The sequence below is a fragment of the Odontomachus brunneus genome, unplaced genomic scaffold (genome assembly GCF_010583005.1).
Source record: "Odontomachus brunneus isolate Ranch 3 - 2012 unplaced genomic scaffold, Obru_v1 Obru_scaffold_022, whole genome shotgun sequence".
NCBI lineage: Eukaryota > Metazoa > Arthropoda > Insecta > Hymenoptera > Formicidae > Odontomachus > Odontomachus brunneus.
Genome location: NW_022639472.1, coordinates 2,759,577 through 2,778,667, shown reverse-complemented (window position 1 = coordinate 2,778,667; position 19,091 = coordinate 2,759,577). Strand labels below are relative to the sequence as shown.

At 36.9% G+C, this 19,091-nt stretch overlaps 1 protein-coding gene and 1 long non-coding RNA gene across 11 annotated transcripts in view; one reads left to right on the top strand and one right to left on the bottom strand.

The window, feature by feature from the left end:
- Positions 1–4,197: 4,197 nt before the first annotated feature.
- The window catches only part of LOC116842157 (solute carrier family 2, facilitated glucose transporter member 1-like), a 42,516-nt gene continuing 27,622 nt past the window's right edge, over positions 4,198–19,091 (top strand). The window contains exons 1-3 of one of the 9 annotated variants that reach the window (XM_032810935.1): positions 14,884–15,031; positions 17,552–17,582; positions 18,566–18,625. In XM_032810935.1, coding sequence (XP_032666826.1) covers positions 14,964–15,031; positions 17,552–17,582; positions 18,566–18,625 — 159 coding nt within the window. In that variant the 5' untranslated portion in view covers positions 14,884–14,963. Of the gene's footprint in view, positions 4,338–4,474; positions 4,734–4,832; positions 5,005–6,150; positions 6,362–6,606; positions 6,796–14,883; positions 15,032–17,551; positions 17,583–17,681; positions 18,626–19,091 lie in introns of those variants that run through there. The other 8 variants (XM_032810932.1, XM_032810930.1, XM_032810933.1 and 5 more) reach the window with 8 other exon arrangements.
- LOC116842159 lies at positions 6,025–11,840 on the bottom strand. 2 transcript variants are annotated; one of them, XR_004377688.1, is made up of 3 exons: positions 8,966–11,840; positions 7,494–8,377; positions 6,025–6,163 (listed from the first exon to the last, which is right to left on the bottom strand). It is a non-coding gene; the product is annotated as an uncharacterized LOC116842159 (long non-coding RNA). The 2 variants fall into 2 exon arrangements; XR_004377687.1 differs by lacking the exon at positions 6,025–6,163 and having other exon boundaries at positions 6,408–8,377.

Here is a 19,091-nt window from a genome sequence, read left to right as displayed (position 1 = left end):
TATATATATATATATATATATATATATATATATATATATATATATGAATTACCTATATGAATCTGGTGTTGCTAGAAACTATATTGCTATCCAGCAAACACAACGTTACATGTTAGTACTAACATATATTAGTTATAATAACATACGTTAATTATAATTTCCTACTCAACTATATAACTGTTATATAACACATATGTTATATAACAGTTACATTGTTGAGTAGAAAATTATAACTAACATATATGTTACATATAAAGGGACGTCTACATTGGAAGTAAGCAGTAAGAAGTAGGAAGTAAGAATAAGAAATTGACCAATCATAGTTGATTATTCTTCTCACATTCGACTGTGGTTGGTCAATTTCTTACTCTTACTTCCTACTTCTTGCTATTTACTTCCAATGTAGGGGTGTATATCAGTTGGACACGGGGCAATTGAACACAGTCCAATCACAAGTCGCTGTTCTAAGGGATCCTATAAATGTCTCTAATCACACGGTGCTGTGATTGGCTGTGTCCAAATGCACCGTGTTCAAGCGCACCGTTCCCCCAATGTAGACGTCCCTTTAACGTTGTGGGTATTTACAACAATTAGAATTAGAGTTAGTTCCACTAGAGCCGAAAATTATGATAAGCACGATCATCTAGTACTTTTGTAGTTTATGACAACTTCTTCTAACTCAATGCATTATCATAGAAATAAGCTGGAGTAAGAAGTAAAGAACGCGTATTCGATATCAGGTAATAATTTCGTAAAATCTCACGATTATATCTATATTTTTTTAGCGTGTGGTAACAATTGTTTGTATTTTATTGTATTTTATTTTTTATTGTATGTATATATTTGTAGATTTTTGCGAAATTCAGTCAAAATCTACAAATATATATATATATACAGTCAAAATCTACAAATGCATACAATAAAAAATAATAAAATACAAACAATGTTACCACACGCTAAAAAAATATGGATATAATCGTGAGATTTTACGAAATTATTATCTGATGTCGAATGCGCGTTCTTTACTTCTTACTCCAGCTTGTTCCTATGGTAAGGCATTGAGTTATGGCTTCTGCACACAGGACGCGGTAATGCTTGCCGCGCGGCGGAAGTCCGCGCGACAGCCAATCAATATGTTGTTTTTCCGTAAGAGCTAGAAGGTTATTACGGAAAGTAGCATATTGATTGGCTGTCGCGCAAATTTCCGCCGCGCGGCAAGCATTACCGCGTTCTGTGTGCAGGAGCCATTAGAAGTTGTCATAAGCTACAAAAGTACTAGATAGTCATGCCTATCATAATTTTCGGCCCTAGTGAAACTAACTCTAATTGTCGTAAACATCCTGTGTTTGCTGGGTATCAACAATTGACCTTCTGCAGCAATACTTTTCCGACCAAATCTTTCAAATTTTTTTTTATTCCGGTTGAATTAAATTTAATAACAAATAAAAAGTACGCTGTACGCGACATCCTGTAATTAAAAAATAATTTTGCCATTGTTTTAAAAAAAAATATTCTCTCTTTCACTATTATAAGTTTGCAGCAGTATAAAAAATATAAAAGCATTACAATATTCTAAGCTTAAATAGCAAACAAAATATAATATTGCCTAGGTATAGCTTCCGGAATGGAGCCCTTAGCATATCGCTGATTCAAGACACGGCTTCATTCCGGAAGCTATACCTAGACATTGTATCAATGGCCGTGAAAGCCTCAAATCTAAAATATAATATTAATATTTACATTACCTAAAGTGACTTTTAAATTCAGTATTAGAATATTCATGAATAGTAACTAAATAATTTTTTATACGCGGTCGTATAATTTGTGCAGCAGGATATATTAATTTTAATAATTCATCTTTGTTGGAACTATCATCACTGTCATCACTATCTTTCACATACTGCTTCTATGATTGTGAAGCAAATAGACATTTTCGCATTTTTATTCATTTTTATATTATATTGTTTAAATCACAGCGGGATATCGTGGATACAAACAGAGGTTAGCTGCTGTTTGCAGTGCAAGTTGTTCCGAAATACGACGTCACAATTGTGCTGGCAGCATTAAATCAATTTCGGAATAGCTGTGGCAGTATACTGTCATGAAGTCATTTAGACAGCACTGCCAGTAAAAACGGAACACGGCCATAATATACATGAACTCCAAATGTCCTATGTTCTGTCGTGTAATAGAGTGAAGCCAACATCTAGAAAGAGAGCTAGAATAGAGGAGTTATAGTTTTTCTTCCTATTTTGCGACTTTTTTATTGCGCGTGCATCCATTTCTCGTTTCTATAATATTATAAAGCGTAACAGCACCCCGACTAAACTGGCAAGTAAAATTTTTACTTACATTTTATTGCACACTTTAGGTGCGGTCCGCTACAAATGCAACCGCTACAAATGCTGCGCAGCGTTTCTCTCTCTTGTTCTATTCCTCGGATTCGAATGAAGAAAGAGAAAGAAGTAAAAACGCTACAAAGCATTTGCAGCGCCCGCTGGATCGTACCCTAAAGCTGGTGGCACATAGAAAAACTTAAGCAGTAAAACGTAAGCAGTAGGCAAATTGACCAATCACAGTCATTGATTCTTCTTATGGTTTAAGAATCAACGACTATGATTGGTCAATTTGCTTACTGCTTATGTCTTACTGCTTCAGATTTTCTGTGTGCTACGGCCCTAAACGTAGTGAAAATATGTGGCAGCAGTAGCCATTTTCTCGCATGCACCGGAAATTCTATCGGATACAAACTGTTACATGATAGCCTTTTAGATAGCCTATTAACAATCTAGGTTGCATTCTAAAACGCTTTTTTTTGAGGAAAATTTTACTCAATACCTATAATTCACGTTACATATACTATAAAGTATCGAGTAAAATTTCCTCAAAAAGGACGTTTTGGAACGCAACCCTAGTTTAGTATAGACATCTATGCCTGTAATAAGAGATCGGACACCATATATCAACGTTTTGATTGGCTGCGCTATGTTTGGGTCCCTGTTTCCGGTTAAGATCATTAGCTGAATGACAACACAAGCAGTGGTCTGTTCTTTTAAGCTGCACTGGCTGCACTGCTGAACTGGTGCAATAAATTAAAGTGAAATAAGTATACTTCCGCTTTGGACCCACACATGGCGAATCTAGTATCTACAGGCGACGGTGTCCGATCTCTTATTAAAGGATCTGACACTGAAATTTGATACGTTTTTAGCAATCGGTCTAAAAGATCATAGCGCGCCTATTAACGTTAGTCTTTTATCTCTGCCGCGTCAGCGTCGCTCAATGTGCTGCCAAACGTTTATTGTTTATTCTTTCCGACATAGTAGTTGGACGGACGGTTCTCTTTTTTTTTGAATCAATAAAATTTTCAGCAACATACGTAATTGGAGTATATATTCTTGATTCAATAGCGATATTATTAAAATTAATACTTCAGTTATTGAAACAATACATGATGTAATAATTTTAATATTGCCATTAAATCAAGGAGATTTATCCTCTATTTCTAAATTTATCAAATAGATTTTTAAGTTTATTAAATCAATGTTTAAGTTAATCAAAGTAAAACGAGAGAAGCAAGAAATTCTTATTTTATTTTATTAAACTAAAAGAATGTCATTTTTTACTAATGCAGTTAAAATAAAAATATTATGATTTTATTTTTAATATATTCACATATGTATAATAAATTTAATATGTTTCCTAAACATATTAGATATAGAAATGATAAAGAGAAAAAAAGATGGGAAAAAGAAGAAATAGTGACACAATAAAATTATTTCCTTCAATTATTATGTTTCTTTTAATAATTGTATTGGTAATTTATTATTACTTAATTATTACACACACATATATATATATATATATATATATATATATGCTTAAATATATTTCGGTCGAAATGACCGATACACGCCCACTAATGTTGGTCCCGTTAATGCGCCCACTCCCGGGTTATAGATGTCTTAAAGATGTTTTAAAGACGTCTTATGATCTGATTTTGGACATTGTGCTGTCTGGGTACTTACGGAGCCAGCTTTGTATAATGAAGTCCCCGCGAATCGCGCACCTCCATCAGAGAATCGTCTCTGATCAGCTCATCTTTCTTTTTCAGGGACGCATAAGGCGCCATAGCCAAAATAGCCGCGGTTTCCAAACGCTTTTCCAGGAGTAAGCTGGTCAGACGTGCGGCCATGATATGTATTCTGGGGTTAAGTGAAATCAATTGCGAAGCAGAGTTTCGCGGTGTAATCAATTGGCGTACAGCAAAGTGGCGGGACGAAGCCGAATGAAAGCTTTCTCATCTCAACAGAACTCGGAGGCTCATCTAAACAAAGGCGAGTACAAAGTGTTAAAATTAAATCTAGCCAGAGGCCGTGTCGGCGACTACGTTTTGCCGACGACGACGACGACGGCGGCGGCGGCGGCGGCGGCGGTAGCAGCATCGCGTCCTCTGGCTTAGTCTCAAGAACACACTTCGGCTGTGTGCACGGATGCTCTCCGATCGCTGATTGAGCGCGGCATCCCCCGCCGCTATTCTTTCTCTCTATCTACCTGTCACTTTCCTTTCTCGGCTTGATCGCGGGGTTGTCGGGACACCCTTTTTCCGTCGCGAAACACACGTCGGCCGCGCCGACGTCCCATTAATCGCGCGCCGGGAATCTTTTGCATAAACGCTGGACTCGCGCGAACCGAAAACACCTGACTTACCTTCGTCTGAGGTCTTCCTCGAGGTAATAGCTCTTCGGCATGTTAGTAGCCGCGTTTATGATCGTTTCGCGACCGCGATCTAAGGATTACCGTTCGCGACCTTGCGCTTTTCATTATTCTGTTCGTGTTCCACGATGCCATTAAATTCCACGATGCTGATCGTGGATCGTGCATCCTTGTGTTTTGTTCGTTACTTAACACCCATTGTCTCCTATCGAGATCATCAACCTGTATCGCACTGACGCTTAAGCATGGGGATGATGCAGACTTCTCGGTTGTTTAACGTATTGAGGAGTAAGGATTAAATTGTGCTGTAAACACCGTTATCACACGTTCATTGTTCGTTCAAGAAGTGATAAGATAAAAGTACTAATGTCCGCACGTATACCTAATCCCTAATCCTAGACATTCTTATGTGTTTTGGCCTCTAAATACGTATATTCTCCAAACTTTCACATAAAGTATATTCAGATATATTAAATATATACATATATTCTATATTGAGAGTTTAAATATTAGTGTTTGTAAAAAACAAAATAATAAGAATATCCAGGATTAGGTACGCAGAAAAAAGAGCATTTTTGTTTTGAAAATATCTTTATTTTTTACATATAAATCTTAAAATAAGATTACATAGCATTTAACGAAGATCATTCACATCAAAACATTTTACATGTAATTCAACTAAAAAATATATATTTTTATTATTTAAAAACAATATTCATGAATCAGTGGCGTAGCCAGGGGAGAGGGGCTAAGGGGGCTGCAGCTTCTTCCGAAATTAATTTTCTGGGTTACGCTAAGTGTAAGAAAAATTTTTTCGAATGACCTTTTTTTTGCTCGTCAAAAATAAAAAGTGCAGCCTCCCCCGAAACTTTTTTCTGGCTACACCACTGTCTTGAATGGAAAGCAAAACTATCAAACTGGAAATATGTTTTCAAATGTCGGAAATAGATATTATTATTATCAAAATAATCATATCATGTATTTGTTATAATACTGTTATAACATTGAAATAGAATTATAACAATGCAAAATTTCAAAATTCTAACGAAATTATATATCGTCGCTTATATGTAAAATAATGATTTTTAATTTGAGTATATTAGTTTTAAGTGAATAATAATTGTTCTTCTGTGTCCGAAAATTGGTGCTTTTACTTTACTTAATACATAATCACTGAAGAATACGTTTATTACTGTTAATTTTCCGGCGTTTTCTCGGTCGGATTTATAAAATCTTCAGCACATTGCATCTCGATTATCGCGACCTCGTTTACGCATGTTCAGTTTATCCAGTTAGGTGATGTATGATGTGACGTTTTTATACGCTTTGTTTTAGATTCTTAGGCGCACGTAAGTCCATGTGGACGATGGTGATGCTTTAATGATGATCCACAAAATCGATTCGCGTCCTCTTCGTCTGGGCTTTTTCGTTGCCTGGTTTCTCGTGTCTGAATGATCGTAAGATGATTAGTGCACGCGAGTGCGAGGAGGAGTGTGTCATCGGATTACTAGCCTTGATCATCGGCCAAATACTTGACGAGGAAAGCGTACCGTGGTCATGCTACTCGTGCTAATTTTACGTACACAATATGATACGACGCAGAAAACTATGAAAATTGACAGTAACAGCAGCAACTCGTGACAATGTGATTATCGGCTTGTACATTGTTCCTCTCTTCGTTCTTTTATATATATATATATATATATATATATATATATATTTTTTTTTTATAAACACGTGATTTATCTCGTTGTGTATTACATATTCTGTTTTGTCTTATGTCGGATAATATTCGAAAAGAGCGAGAGTGAGAACGAGAGATAGAAGGAATATGTGACTTTGTGACGCGTGACCTTTGCTTCTAATTGCAAACTCGCGTTTTTGGGACAGATGAACCGAGAGGACGAGGACTTTGGCGAGGGCTACATCGCGGAGTCGCACCCGCTGAGGCCGACGCATCTGTCGGTGCCGCTCGGTGGACGTTCGGATTCACGCGCGCCCAGCATCAGCAGCAGCGTCAGCGACCTCGATGTTCCGATATACACCAGAGAGACGACCATACCGCTGTCGGCGCGGAAGGTGAGTCTTTGTCACGATACGTTCATTGAATGAAGAAACAAGAACGAGCGAGCGAAGTTCGCTCTTTTTCGCGCGAGGACAAATCTTCGCGTATCTCTCGCGTAATTAAACGTGAGCCAAACGATTCACATGAGAGAAAGAGATGGTCGTTGCCGCTGAGAACGATATTGATATACGCTTATTAACGTCCAGAGACGCGCCAGATGCATTTCGCGCAGAGTGCGCCATATCACGAATGGGAATATCTATATTGAAAAACGTACGATAGAAACACTCTATTTTTAGGGCGGTGTTGAAATCGCGGTTATTCGAGGCGACACACGCGCTCGCGTTTCGCGGACTATGTAAATGCCGTTATACGCAGGACCCGCGTTTAATTTCAGTTACGAGATGGTGTCTCGTATCCGAGACATATGTAACGCGTCGCGGTAAAATACAAATAGCAGTGCACGGTCGCGTTTAAAGAGCGCGATCACATCAACGATGCACCCCGTTGCATTTTGAAACGATATTTCGCTCAAGGCATGTCTCTCGCGTGTCATTATATGTAAATATTCCAAGCCTGTTCACATTATGCACACTATAAAAATCGGTTTCCGACCGGTTTCTGTCACAATCGGAAAATTATTCTTACGTAACACGCAGGTCTCCGCGACGGGATGGAAAATGTTGAATACGATGACGCGATGTCCACTCACCTATAGACCCGTTCGAAACGAGGAAAGTGTTTGGCGGGATACACACTAGACCCTGTGGTTCGCCTGTTGGCTACTCGCCGTTGTGGAAACGCCGAATATTGTCAACTGTTTTAATGGACGCGCAAACGCCCGTGCTCTTGTGTGATACCGCGTTCGGGAATTTTCCCGGAGCGTAGGCCGACGTCTGGGATAATTATCGTGGGGAAGAATTCCGTATGTCACAAAAAACAAGTTTTCTTCCCGCGCTTTTCTCTTTCCTCGCCTTTCTTCGCACGATGAGACGAAGCTTGCACCTGAAAATTTATTTGTGGGATACAAAGTATATTTCTGTGAAATAAAGTTTATTTCTGCGAAGCGTAAACTTCTATTTCACAAATAAATTTTTAAACATTTCCTTTTTCTCGATAATATATGATCTGTATGAAGCCAATCGTCTGCGAGTTTGTTTACTTTCCATCATTATCTTTGTGTCGCTTCGAATTGTCGCGCACTTCTCGTCCGATCAAGATTTAGGCGTCACTCGAGAGTTACGCAATCGCGATGAATTTATCCAGTGATATGTTTACACTTCACTTTCTCGGTTTTTTAATAAGATACTGGTGAAAAACGCGCCTATGCACCGTGGTTGTGTCAATGTTTTTATTATGCATTCAGCATTATTTAGTGCAACGATCGTTTTACGTCACGGCTGATCCGATCGTCGCAACCGCAAGCAATAGTTTCGCCAATATCCGTGTCGTTGCAAGCAGCGGCGTAACTAATATTCAATAAACTCTTTTAATCTCACATCTTTCAACAATGTTCTAAATTTTGATCATTTATCGTCTCCCCAATCTTGTCCTAAGTTCAATTTTATATAAAGTATACACTAACAGGAAAAATATCTGAAAAATAAAAAAATATTCAGTGGTTACTAGTAATATGTTTACTTAAAAATCTAAATTCTTTTGCTTAAATAGAATTAAACAATTGCTTCCATAAAAATGAACAGTATTATTTAAGGAAAATATATATTTTCTTATTTGAAAAAAATATTTCTTCGGTATAAAATATATATATATATATATATATATATATATATATATATATATATATATATAAAGGTAAATACATTATCTACCGAATAAATATTTCTTATTTTTTAAATATTTTTTCCTTTCAACAAGAAAATACTTGAAAAATTATTTGTGGGATTGTTTTGTTCATAATTCAAACTTTATTTTACAGAAATATTTATATCTTAGAAATAAATTTTTAAATATTTTTTTTTCAGTGAATATAAGGAACGCATAAAACGAAATACGATTGTAGACGACATCGGGCATGCGTATGAAAAATTCACTTGTCTTCCTTTTTTATTTCTTTTCACTTCTCTTATCGTCTTATTCTTCTCATCCATTCGCTTTCCCTCCCTTTTCATTCTACCTTACATCCTTTGCTCGTCTCATTTTTCTGAATACCTTAATACCTACATCTCTCTTGCGATGTTCTACTCCTTCTTCTCCTTCTCATTCCTTTCTTCCAGCTCCTGCTTCTTTCTTATATTAAAACACTGTCATATGAAACAGTCAGTTACGCCATTGGGTGCAACGAGACATAATAGATGAAGTTTGCCCGCGCGTGACGCAATACTCAGAACGCGTTGTACGCTCGTAATGCGCGTGTCCGCGCACATTTGACCTGAATGGAATTCTAAACATTTGATTAATATGCTTTCTTTTTTAAGCACCACGTACCGCTTAAAAAAGAATATAATCATTGTGTAATACCAATCCTAATGAATTATTTCGATTCTGATAAATTAACTCGTAACTTTTGCACTGCAAGATTAAATTTCCTCCGATTTAATTCGACTTATGAGTCATTCTTTTTCATGTAAAGCTGTGTCGTTTATTGTACATGGCGGTGAAATATTTCCCTGATTTTCATCTATGTGTGAAAGAGTACGGCGAAATACCTATAGGCTATTTTCGTGAATTATTCTATTTTACATAGAACGCACCAAAGAACCGCGATTTACGAACCACTTTTTTCACGTTAGATTGTGTTTTCTTCCTTTTTTCTGTTAAAATATGCGGCCTACTTTATTCACAAAAAAGTTTTGAATTCAGATTGGTCTTTTATATCTATTTTATAGTTTTTGGTATTGCATTACGAATATGCAAGTCCGAAGGTGGGCCGACGTACCCATTTCAGAGAAAATGGCTCATTTAAAATTGCACTTAGCACCATTTATTTTTACAATAAAAAGTAAAACTAGATAGCAAATTGCAATGACGAAATCATCTTCAGTGAATCACAGCGACAGTTTCAGGTGTCGTCCCTAGAAAAAGGATGACTGAGTTGAATTTCAAAAGCGTCCGACAGATTCCAATAGATTCTCAAACAGTTGGCACGGCCAAACTGAATTAATTGGTTCGTTTGATTACATTTTGAAACCACCAGTAAAGTCAAACGCTGTCGAGAAATAAATTGTATGGCAAATCAACATTTTTATTTTATGAAAATAAGTGACGCTATCTGGTGGGGTGTAATTTTGAATGGGTCATTTTCTCTGGAACGTCAGTTCCACCTTCGAACATTTCATATTCGTAATCGCTAAAAACTACAAAATAATTTGGGTTCTAATTTGGGTAACTAATTTGGGTCCAAAACTTTTCACAGAATAAGGTAGGCCGCACATACTTTAACACAAAAAAAGAAAGAAAACTATTTAACGTGAAGAGAATATAATCTGTAAATCGCGGTTTTTTAGTACGTTCTATGTTAAATAGAATAATTCACTTAAGAATCTTGTTTGAAGCAAGTTAGACGCACTCATCGAATTATTCTTCGTTTTTTATTTCCAAACGTACTCAGTGAACTTTATTTTACCTGTTCAAACTTACCTTTAATTCCCAATTAAGACGATAAATTTCCCTCTCCTCACATTCTTATATCAACTAACTATTGATTGACGTATTAATTGGCTCCATTTTATGTTGTAGAAAATACTACCTCAGCCAAGAGTCAAATCTGAGAAAAAGAAAAAAATTTAAACTAATTGCGTGCAATATCATGCAGCATTATTCGCGTGTGATTTAATATGACATTTTCAACAGGTGGATTTTCACTTTCGATCGTGCGTCTACGGTGACGTAAATCCACGACGGTATCGACCGAGACAGGGGTTCGCATCGCTCGCGGGTTGCGTGCACATTTCTCGTCCGTAAACCTACCAATGAGTTCCGTTTAAGTAACGAGTGAGTTGTCAATTCAATCCGGGTAAATAATCGACTTTGCGATTCTCTCAAGAGTCTGGGACTTAACACGATTTATTTTTGCACGTGACCGAGATGTTTAAAAGTCTGCCTGTGAGTGGAACAATCAGAGCGTCAGAATCTCTTGGCAGAAAAAGAACAGTAAATTCTAATTCCCATTGCACTTTTTACGCTAAGTAGTTCTACAATGGGTTCACCTTTACTGGGACTCGTAACGACGACGAAGGAGAACACTCGGTCGCGCTGTGGCGCATGATTGGTCGATTGGGTGGGTATGCCTGGAGGCACGTCACGTTGTCGTTACCGCGAGAGAGGAGATATGTTTCTCTTTATCTAACGAAAGTTACGGCGAGAATTACGACGCCTCGTGCAACATCATCGGGCTATTTATTCCGCTAAAAATAGAAAATTACTACGTAAGTCTGCGAGCGACGTGACATCGCGCGCGAATGAAGGCGAAACTCGATTGGCTATTTACGTAGGAGTGCCCGCAGAATAGTCGTCCGCCGTATTTTCCTTCACATTGTCGCGTTTCTGACGAAACTGGCGCCATGATTTTGCGACAAAAGCAAGATGCGATTTTCTTGTTTGGCGTTTACATGACCCTAATTTTGAAACGCATAAATTATATCGCTGACGTTCCCACTCTCGTATTTGTGCATAGCAAAAAGACTTTAGTTTATGTAACCGAATAGAGACTAGACGATAATTCATGACCCAGAAATGATATCTCCGATATCCTGACCGGAAACATATCTTTGGACATTCGGCGTTAAAACTCGATTAAGACAACGGACGACGACAACTGAAATCTCTCTATTTCTACAATGAAGTTTTCATCTGTATATGTGGTTCTCAGATAAGAGAAAATTAGTTACACGAGCCAAGTATTTTTTGTTTCTGCGAAATCATGTGGAAATCTGTCACCCGATAGATTTCGAATCTTTAATTTCTATTTCTGATGTTTTTTGTTTTTTATAAATTAAACTTAAGGGGGGAAAGCACTATAGAACGCTAAAAATAAGAGAATTTTCGTGAATTTTTTTGAAGAATTTACTTATCTAATCGCTTCCCAACTTTGTAGTGTTTTTGCTTATACATTAAAATATTAAAAAAATATTTTTAAGTTATCCGTTAAGAAAAATGTTTATAAATTGTATATAGCCAAAGAAATGTTGAGCGTCGCGACAGAGTCGGCGCAAAACGGTGTGCACTTTGGCTTTTATCGTATTCGTCTGAAACAAAAATAGGGAAAAATTTGTTACTCTTTATAGACATAATTTGATGATAGTCGATGAACCTAAAAAAGTTTAAAAAAAATTTGTAATTGACATAAAAGCAGCCCTTGAAACAAAACTTCGATTTTTGTTACTCATAAAAATTCATCTTTATGTATGCAAAAACATTGTTTAAATAAATAATTTTATGGATTTTATAGATTCATCGAATAGTAAATATAATAAACTAAATGTATGTAAAAGTGTAACTCGATTAGTCAAATAGTTTTTGAATTATCATGCACACCAGTTTGAAAAAAGTCGCTTCGAGAAAAACGCGTTTAAAGTTTCAGGTATAGAAAATTGTAAACTTATAGCTGTTTTCTGCTAATTCGTTATTCCACATACAGTAAACTTTTCGCTTCTTCAAAAAAGTCATTTTGCTCAAGTTGGTGTTGTTTACTTTACTATTACTGTTGCTATTCTAGCCCCTTTACTGCAACTCTAGGCGCTCCTGTTTCTTTATTCGCTCGGCGTCCTTACTATCAGCATATAATTTACGTAGATGCTCAATTTTAATTTGTAACATTTCCATTATCTTCAAAACAGCAAAGTAGTCTTCACTAAATATCCCAGCGGCAATATAAGCTGTGATTTCGATGATTTTAAGGCTAGAATGTACATACTTTTGAGCTAACCACTAAATCGTACTATTAAAACTCATTCGTATTTTCTGTATGTCCACCTAAGCACCTTTCTGATAGATCTTTCTTAGAAAGGTTTTTTCCGTTTTTTCAAACGGGTTTTTCGGAATGGAGCCATTGCGAGTCACTGTGCGCTCAGACCTCGTCTCAGCGCTCACACACTCGTACCAGCGCGCGAGAAATGGTCGTGTACGACCATTTAGATTTTGAATTTCACCAAGCAAACTTTGGTAATATATTATATACATATAGTACTATTAATTAAAGCAAAAAAAAAAAAAGAAATTCGATTTTTGTGATCCTTTATAGTACTTTCCCCCCTTAATGAAGTATTAACCCTTAAATAGAGGGCTCGATGGCAAAGGCAAGCTCACAGACAAAGTAATCAATGAATTGTGTAATTATTACGGCAAAGTTATTTGTAAAAATACGAACTCTGTAGACAACATGCGAAAAACTATTTGGGTCATTCTTAACCATAGAAGTTCATCTCTATTCTTCATTTAGCTGAACTAATTAAATCAAATAACTTGATCATAATTATTGAATAATTCGATTATTACCAAAGTATTTGATTATTCCATATACTGATTACATAATGTAATATTATTAAATAATATGGTTTTATTTAACAAATTGTTTGATGATATGCACCACACAGTAAATTGATAACAGTTAAAAAATCTTAGCAATAGATATCAAGTCTTGGTAAAGTTATTTGTTAATATTTGTCAAATTATATTTTTTACATTCACTTACATGTTTTGTTGAAACTTTTATTTCATGAAAATATCTAGTAACTATTATACAGATTTTATAGTTACTACCACCCCTTTTTTTTAATGTAAACATCTCACGATCAATTGTACCGCGCTCACGATGGATAAGGGGAAAGATGGAAACGTGTCGAAAGATGGTCGTTGTCAAGAGAGTATGTACTTTATTCGATTCTCTTTCGGAGATACAAGCACTTGATCTTGACATTTATTTGGACCGTACGAGTCTCCGCGACTGCGTACCGCTTGGGTTTGTTTTTCGGAACAACTCGCGCGCGACGCGTGTCAATAGCTAGCTCGGAACGCGAATTGCATTCTTTTTCCCCTCGAAGCGCTTACACCGGACCCGAGCCATCCAGGAGCCGAGATGATGAACGTTCGGTTACATTTTCGTACAATCGCACCTGGCGACTCGCCAGTCCTCGCGACTGTTTCGCAGACGTGTGACGTCACCGGCTGGCGCGACGTGTCTCTTCGCACACGGGTCGAGAGACCCGTCGCACACGTGTGCATGCTACGCGTTCACCTTGCTCTCCTTCCTGTCCTTTCCTTTTTGCGAGCGAGTGCCAAAAGGGGGCCGTTTAAACGGTTACAGAATGGACGGAAAGAAAGCGTATTCAGTAACATCGCGTGGAACGCGTGTAGTCTCTCGTCTAGTCTTAAAGCCTTATCATTTAGTCCCAAAAATCGTGCAGACCATTGGTGAATATCAGGCGAATACCCTGAATTGGTGAATACCCTGTATATCAGGCGATAAATTTCATTGTAGTTATCCGGATTATCATCGAGTTATCGGTGATTATCGTCGAGAACTACATTTCCCGTTGCTCTCCTGAACGGTCTACATCATGACAATAGAAAAATATTCTATCTTGTACTTTCCTAAAATTTAATTCTAGAATCTGTTTATCTGCAACTGTTAATTGCTGGAAAATTATAAGTCCCTGTGCGAAAATTGAGGAAAAACTAATACTAATAATATTACTCGATATTATCGCTATTGCCGTGAATGCGAACAATAAACGCGACAAAAGTTTAATTGGACGAACCAATATTCTCCAGAAATTTCATCCGGAATGTCTAAATCGCCCATATTTTATCAGAAATTCATTAATCCAAATAAACTTTTTTCCATGTATACTAAAAGAAAAATGTTAAACACGAATAATGTTAAAATACGTAAATTAATAATATATTTATATGTATGATAAAAAGTCCTATAGTGAGTAGTTTTCTCGGCGTTGACGTTGAGTTGGCTGTAGTTCTTCGAAAGCCCCATTCATTCCCTTGAAATAATATCGTCATTTCTGACGTCATCGTTTCAACGATCGGCCCGAAATCCAAGAGAGCGAATGATGCAATCGCGATTTACTCGCCGCGTCAGGGGTTCTTCCTCGTCACGAGGATTACCCAGCAGGGGTGAAGTATTCGCGCGCCTGCGTCGTTTGGTCGACCGACGACGGGGTCGCGCGCCAGCTGCGCAAACCCTTGGTCTCGGAGAGGGTGTAGGCACATGAGGATCGAATCGAGCCCTCAGAAAAGACGAGCCCGCGCTTCCTGTCTCACCTACGTTCGTCGAAGGTAAGTCCGTAACCACGTTTTCCGCAACCATCTCGCGACTCCCGATCGTCGAGGACGGTCGCACTCGAGTCCGTGGATTTCGCGTCGCGTTTCGGCCACGAACGAATAGACCAAGTTTCGACGAACCCTCACCCGGCAATTCGCCGCCGCGAATTGTGTCGATCCGGCCGGAGTTTAGCCAACGCGTCCGCATATCAAGCTTGATATTCTATCAAGAATCGAAGAGCGTATGATACCGATTGTATAATATCGAGCTGAATTCTTGAATGCTACAGACACGGAAAAATGTCTCTATGTTGCTCAAGTCGTGCGAATAAATCCGGAGATTATTTTTATTATTTTCCTTGAAACTATTCTTCGATTCTATTTCTTGAAGAATCGATCCTTCAACTTGTCGTAACTATACAGTTTGAATTTGAATTTTATGTTCGTTCAGCTGTTATTAAATTCTCATCGTTGTAAACGTGAGCAAATGTAGTTTATGTCATTCTAGCTACTCAAGTCGAAATTTTGATCCTACTTTCGATCTCAATATTCCAATTAACTTTCATTTTGATACTCTGAAGTTTCTATCGATTTTTTTAATTCTTTTTAATCCACAAGCGCGCGCTTTGCCGAGAGGTTCTCTTTAAAATCTACAAGTAATGCTTGATGCGTTTTCTACCATTTAAAGGCTTTTAATGCATATGGGAACTAAGTTCTACTCAGAACTACTTAGAACATGTATTAACATACGCTGTAAAAAATTTTGTGTTAAATTTGACACATTCCATATGTCCCAATTTCATCATTCTAATTTTTGTGTTTATTTAACCCAAGACAGATATGTACACAAATAATATGTCGAAAATTAATACAAAAATGTAACATTTGGACACTACAGTTTAAAAAAATGCAGTTAAAAAATATTTTTAGAATAACGCGTTCAAAATTTTATGATAAATTCTTTTCCACTCTTTTTATATCAAGATATTATTTAGTGTACTTAATAGATACACATAACAAGAAATTTATGTTCCTATTAATTTATAACTTTCTACACAACTCCCCAAATTTTACTTGGTTTGTACTTCTACCAGGGTCCTGTAATCCCTTAAATATATACTTATCCTTCAGAATATACAGAAGCTAGAAAGTTCAGGTCGAAAATAGGACTAAAATTTCACTCGGGTGTGCAAACGAATTTGAGAGCTGATTTTTGTCCGGCGGTAGCTTCGAAATTCGATCTCGTTGAGAGACGTCTCGAGTTCGATTCCGAAGTTCATCCAGAAATTATCGAACGGGAGCGCACTCGACGTTATTAACGTCAGCTTATATAATAGAATTCATTAGCGATCACAGACTGGAGGGTTAACCTTTGCTACGATTTATCATTCGAGTCGAGTTTTCCCGCGATTAGACGATTAGACGAAACAAACGCCGTGTTTGTGAGGAGGATACATTTTTCTGAAAAAATGAGGGTGCGATAAGATCCGATAGCGAAAGGGAAGACACGTGTTGTCCGTTTACGCGCGAGATATCGTACTCTTATACTAGGTGTTTCATTACTCTCTCTCTCTCTCGCGTGACACCATTGTGTCATTCACAACTACGCGTGACAACGTGACCGCGCAATATACGCGCGCGTGATGTAATTTTGTGTTGATAGCATAACACGTTCTTCGCGATTTAACTGTTTACGGCGATGTCTTGTCGTCAAGTGCAGACGTAATTGCAATTAAATAAAATTCCGCTTACAAGATACCATCGTACTTTCATTGAAAACAATAACGAGAGATTTTCGAATTCATTCCGAATCTTCGTTATCGCGTATTTATGTCGCGATGTAGTTTGAGTTTTCTCATATATCCGCGTGATCCTAGTAATCGCGTAATCGGATCGTTTACTTAAGATGAGATATTAGTTCGAGTGAGATAAAGGTCAATTAATCGATTAAATCAATCGAAATCAATTAAATCAATCTCTACAGCTTTGTAGAGATTAAGTCAAGAATTGTAGAGATAAGTCAAGTTACGATTATCTTTGAGGGAGGGGAATATTCCGATCGAATTCTTGTTTTCTTCATGTCAATTTTTGGCAAGACCCAAATCTATTTTTGTTATTTCTGTATAAGATCTTTGCACGTTCACACTTTGCGAACGTAATAGCGGCGATCTTTGAAATATTTCAGGGATTCTGTTTTTCTCACCGATCGAGACGTTGAAATTAAACGAGTCTCTTGATGTTGGCCTTTGTCGTGCGCGATGAGATTGCGTCACATTCTCATATTTATCCTTCCTGTGTAAATTTTTACTGATATTATATCACGATATAAACTCGTAATCGATCATTTTCCACGGATCGTCGTTATTTTTTGAATTCCTTATCGACGTGAAACAAGGCTCTTTCATCTTCGAGTGATACCGGTTTTCCAGGCCATATCGCATTTACAGAAGCAGATGTATTTACTTAGAGCAGTATATGTGTGCGTATGGATCTTCGAATTTCACTCACTAACCAGTCCGTTTCTGTTCTTTCAAGCTGCTATACAATGGGCGTGGAGAAAGAAAAGGTATTGTATGCGTCTCAGCGTGACACACTTGTCGGTGACGTAACCGGAAATTGTCGTGCCTGATTTTTCGTACCTCGAAAATGTTCAATATTTTTGCATATTATGAAAGCTTACGGCGAGCAGATTTCAATCATATAACTCTCTCATATGTCGAGAAGCGATTAGTGATCCAATAGTAGTTTCAAAAATATCAAAACCGACAGATGTCTCATCACCCAGCTACTTTGGTCAGCAGATGACAACACAGTCTGCTGCCTTCGCCAGTCAATTTTGAACTGTACACGTCTGTTCACAGATGATGACCCAGAACTTTAAATTTAGTGACTCGCACACGGTCGAGTTCAATCAAAGTTCAAGTCAAGGTGGCATTCGTCATCTGTTGATTTTGGAATTATTTTTGGGTCACTAATCAGTTTTTCGCATATGAGAGAGTTACATAGTTGGAATTAGTTCACCGTGAGCTTTCATAATATGCTTTCAAACATTTTCGAGGAACGAAAAATCAGGCCGTTCTGTTTGTGCAAATTTCAAAATGATCGAGTAAACTTCTAAATGATCGAGCGAAGCCTACAAATTACAGATGAAAAGCAAAGAAAACATTTTTTATATCATATATATTTTTCATACTTTTCTGTATTTGTAATTCTATGTGCAATATATTTTTATATTTATTTTATATTTTGCGTTCATTATAATACGTGTGTGTAAACAATACGCACACATGAAATACAAAATCTCAGTTTCTTATTTAATTGCGTCGCAAAGTTGGATCAATCCTTTTTTAAATTCTTGAAAAAGATGGATTGGAATAATTTTACATTTTTTTCTTTTCTTTTTTTAATGAGCTTTTCTGAAAATTTCCAAAGACCAGATTGCTTTATCGATTATCGTTGCTTTTCAAGTGCATTTTCGTTTCACCTCCGTTATATCCTGAGCACTCGCGTACGTCACGAGTATCGGTATAATTAAACTCTTTGCTCCAGTCAAGCGATGACATTCAGGAACAGGCGACAACGCCGACGGCGTTGGCCCCAACCCTGAAGGTAATCCTTCTTTCTCTTATGTTGTTTATTATATACCAAACGCGTAAAAAAGATGTTACCATTTATATAAAAGTAACTTTCTTTCTATAAAAGTGTTAACATTTTTTTAAGCGAATTCTCCATATAAGTAATTTAGTTACCATAAGTATCATAAATTACTATAAGTAACTTTTCCTCTATATAAGTATTAATATGTTTTTCAAACATCTTGTATGTAATATGTTTTTGAACATCTTGTATATAATCGACTATCTGTGTGACATATCAAAGCTGCACAAACTGAACTATAACAATATTAAACACGCACAAAAAAATAAACATTCTTATTTTGAAAGAATCTTTATTATTTTGTGAATCTTAAAATGAGATTACATAGAGTTAAGCAAAAGTAGTTAAACAAAACTAAACTACTTGCATAAATATATTTTGTATAATTTAACAAAGAAATATACATTTTTATTATACA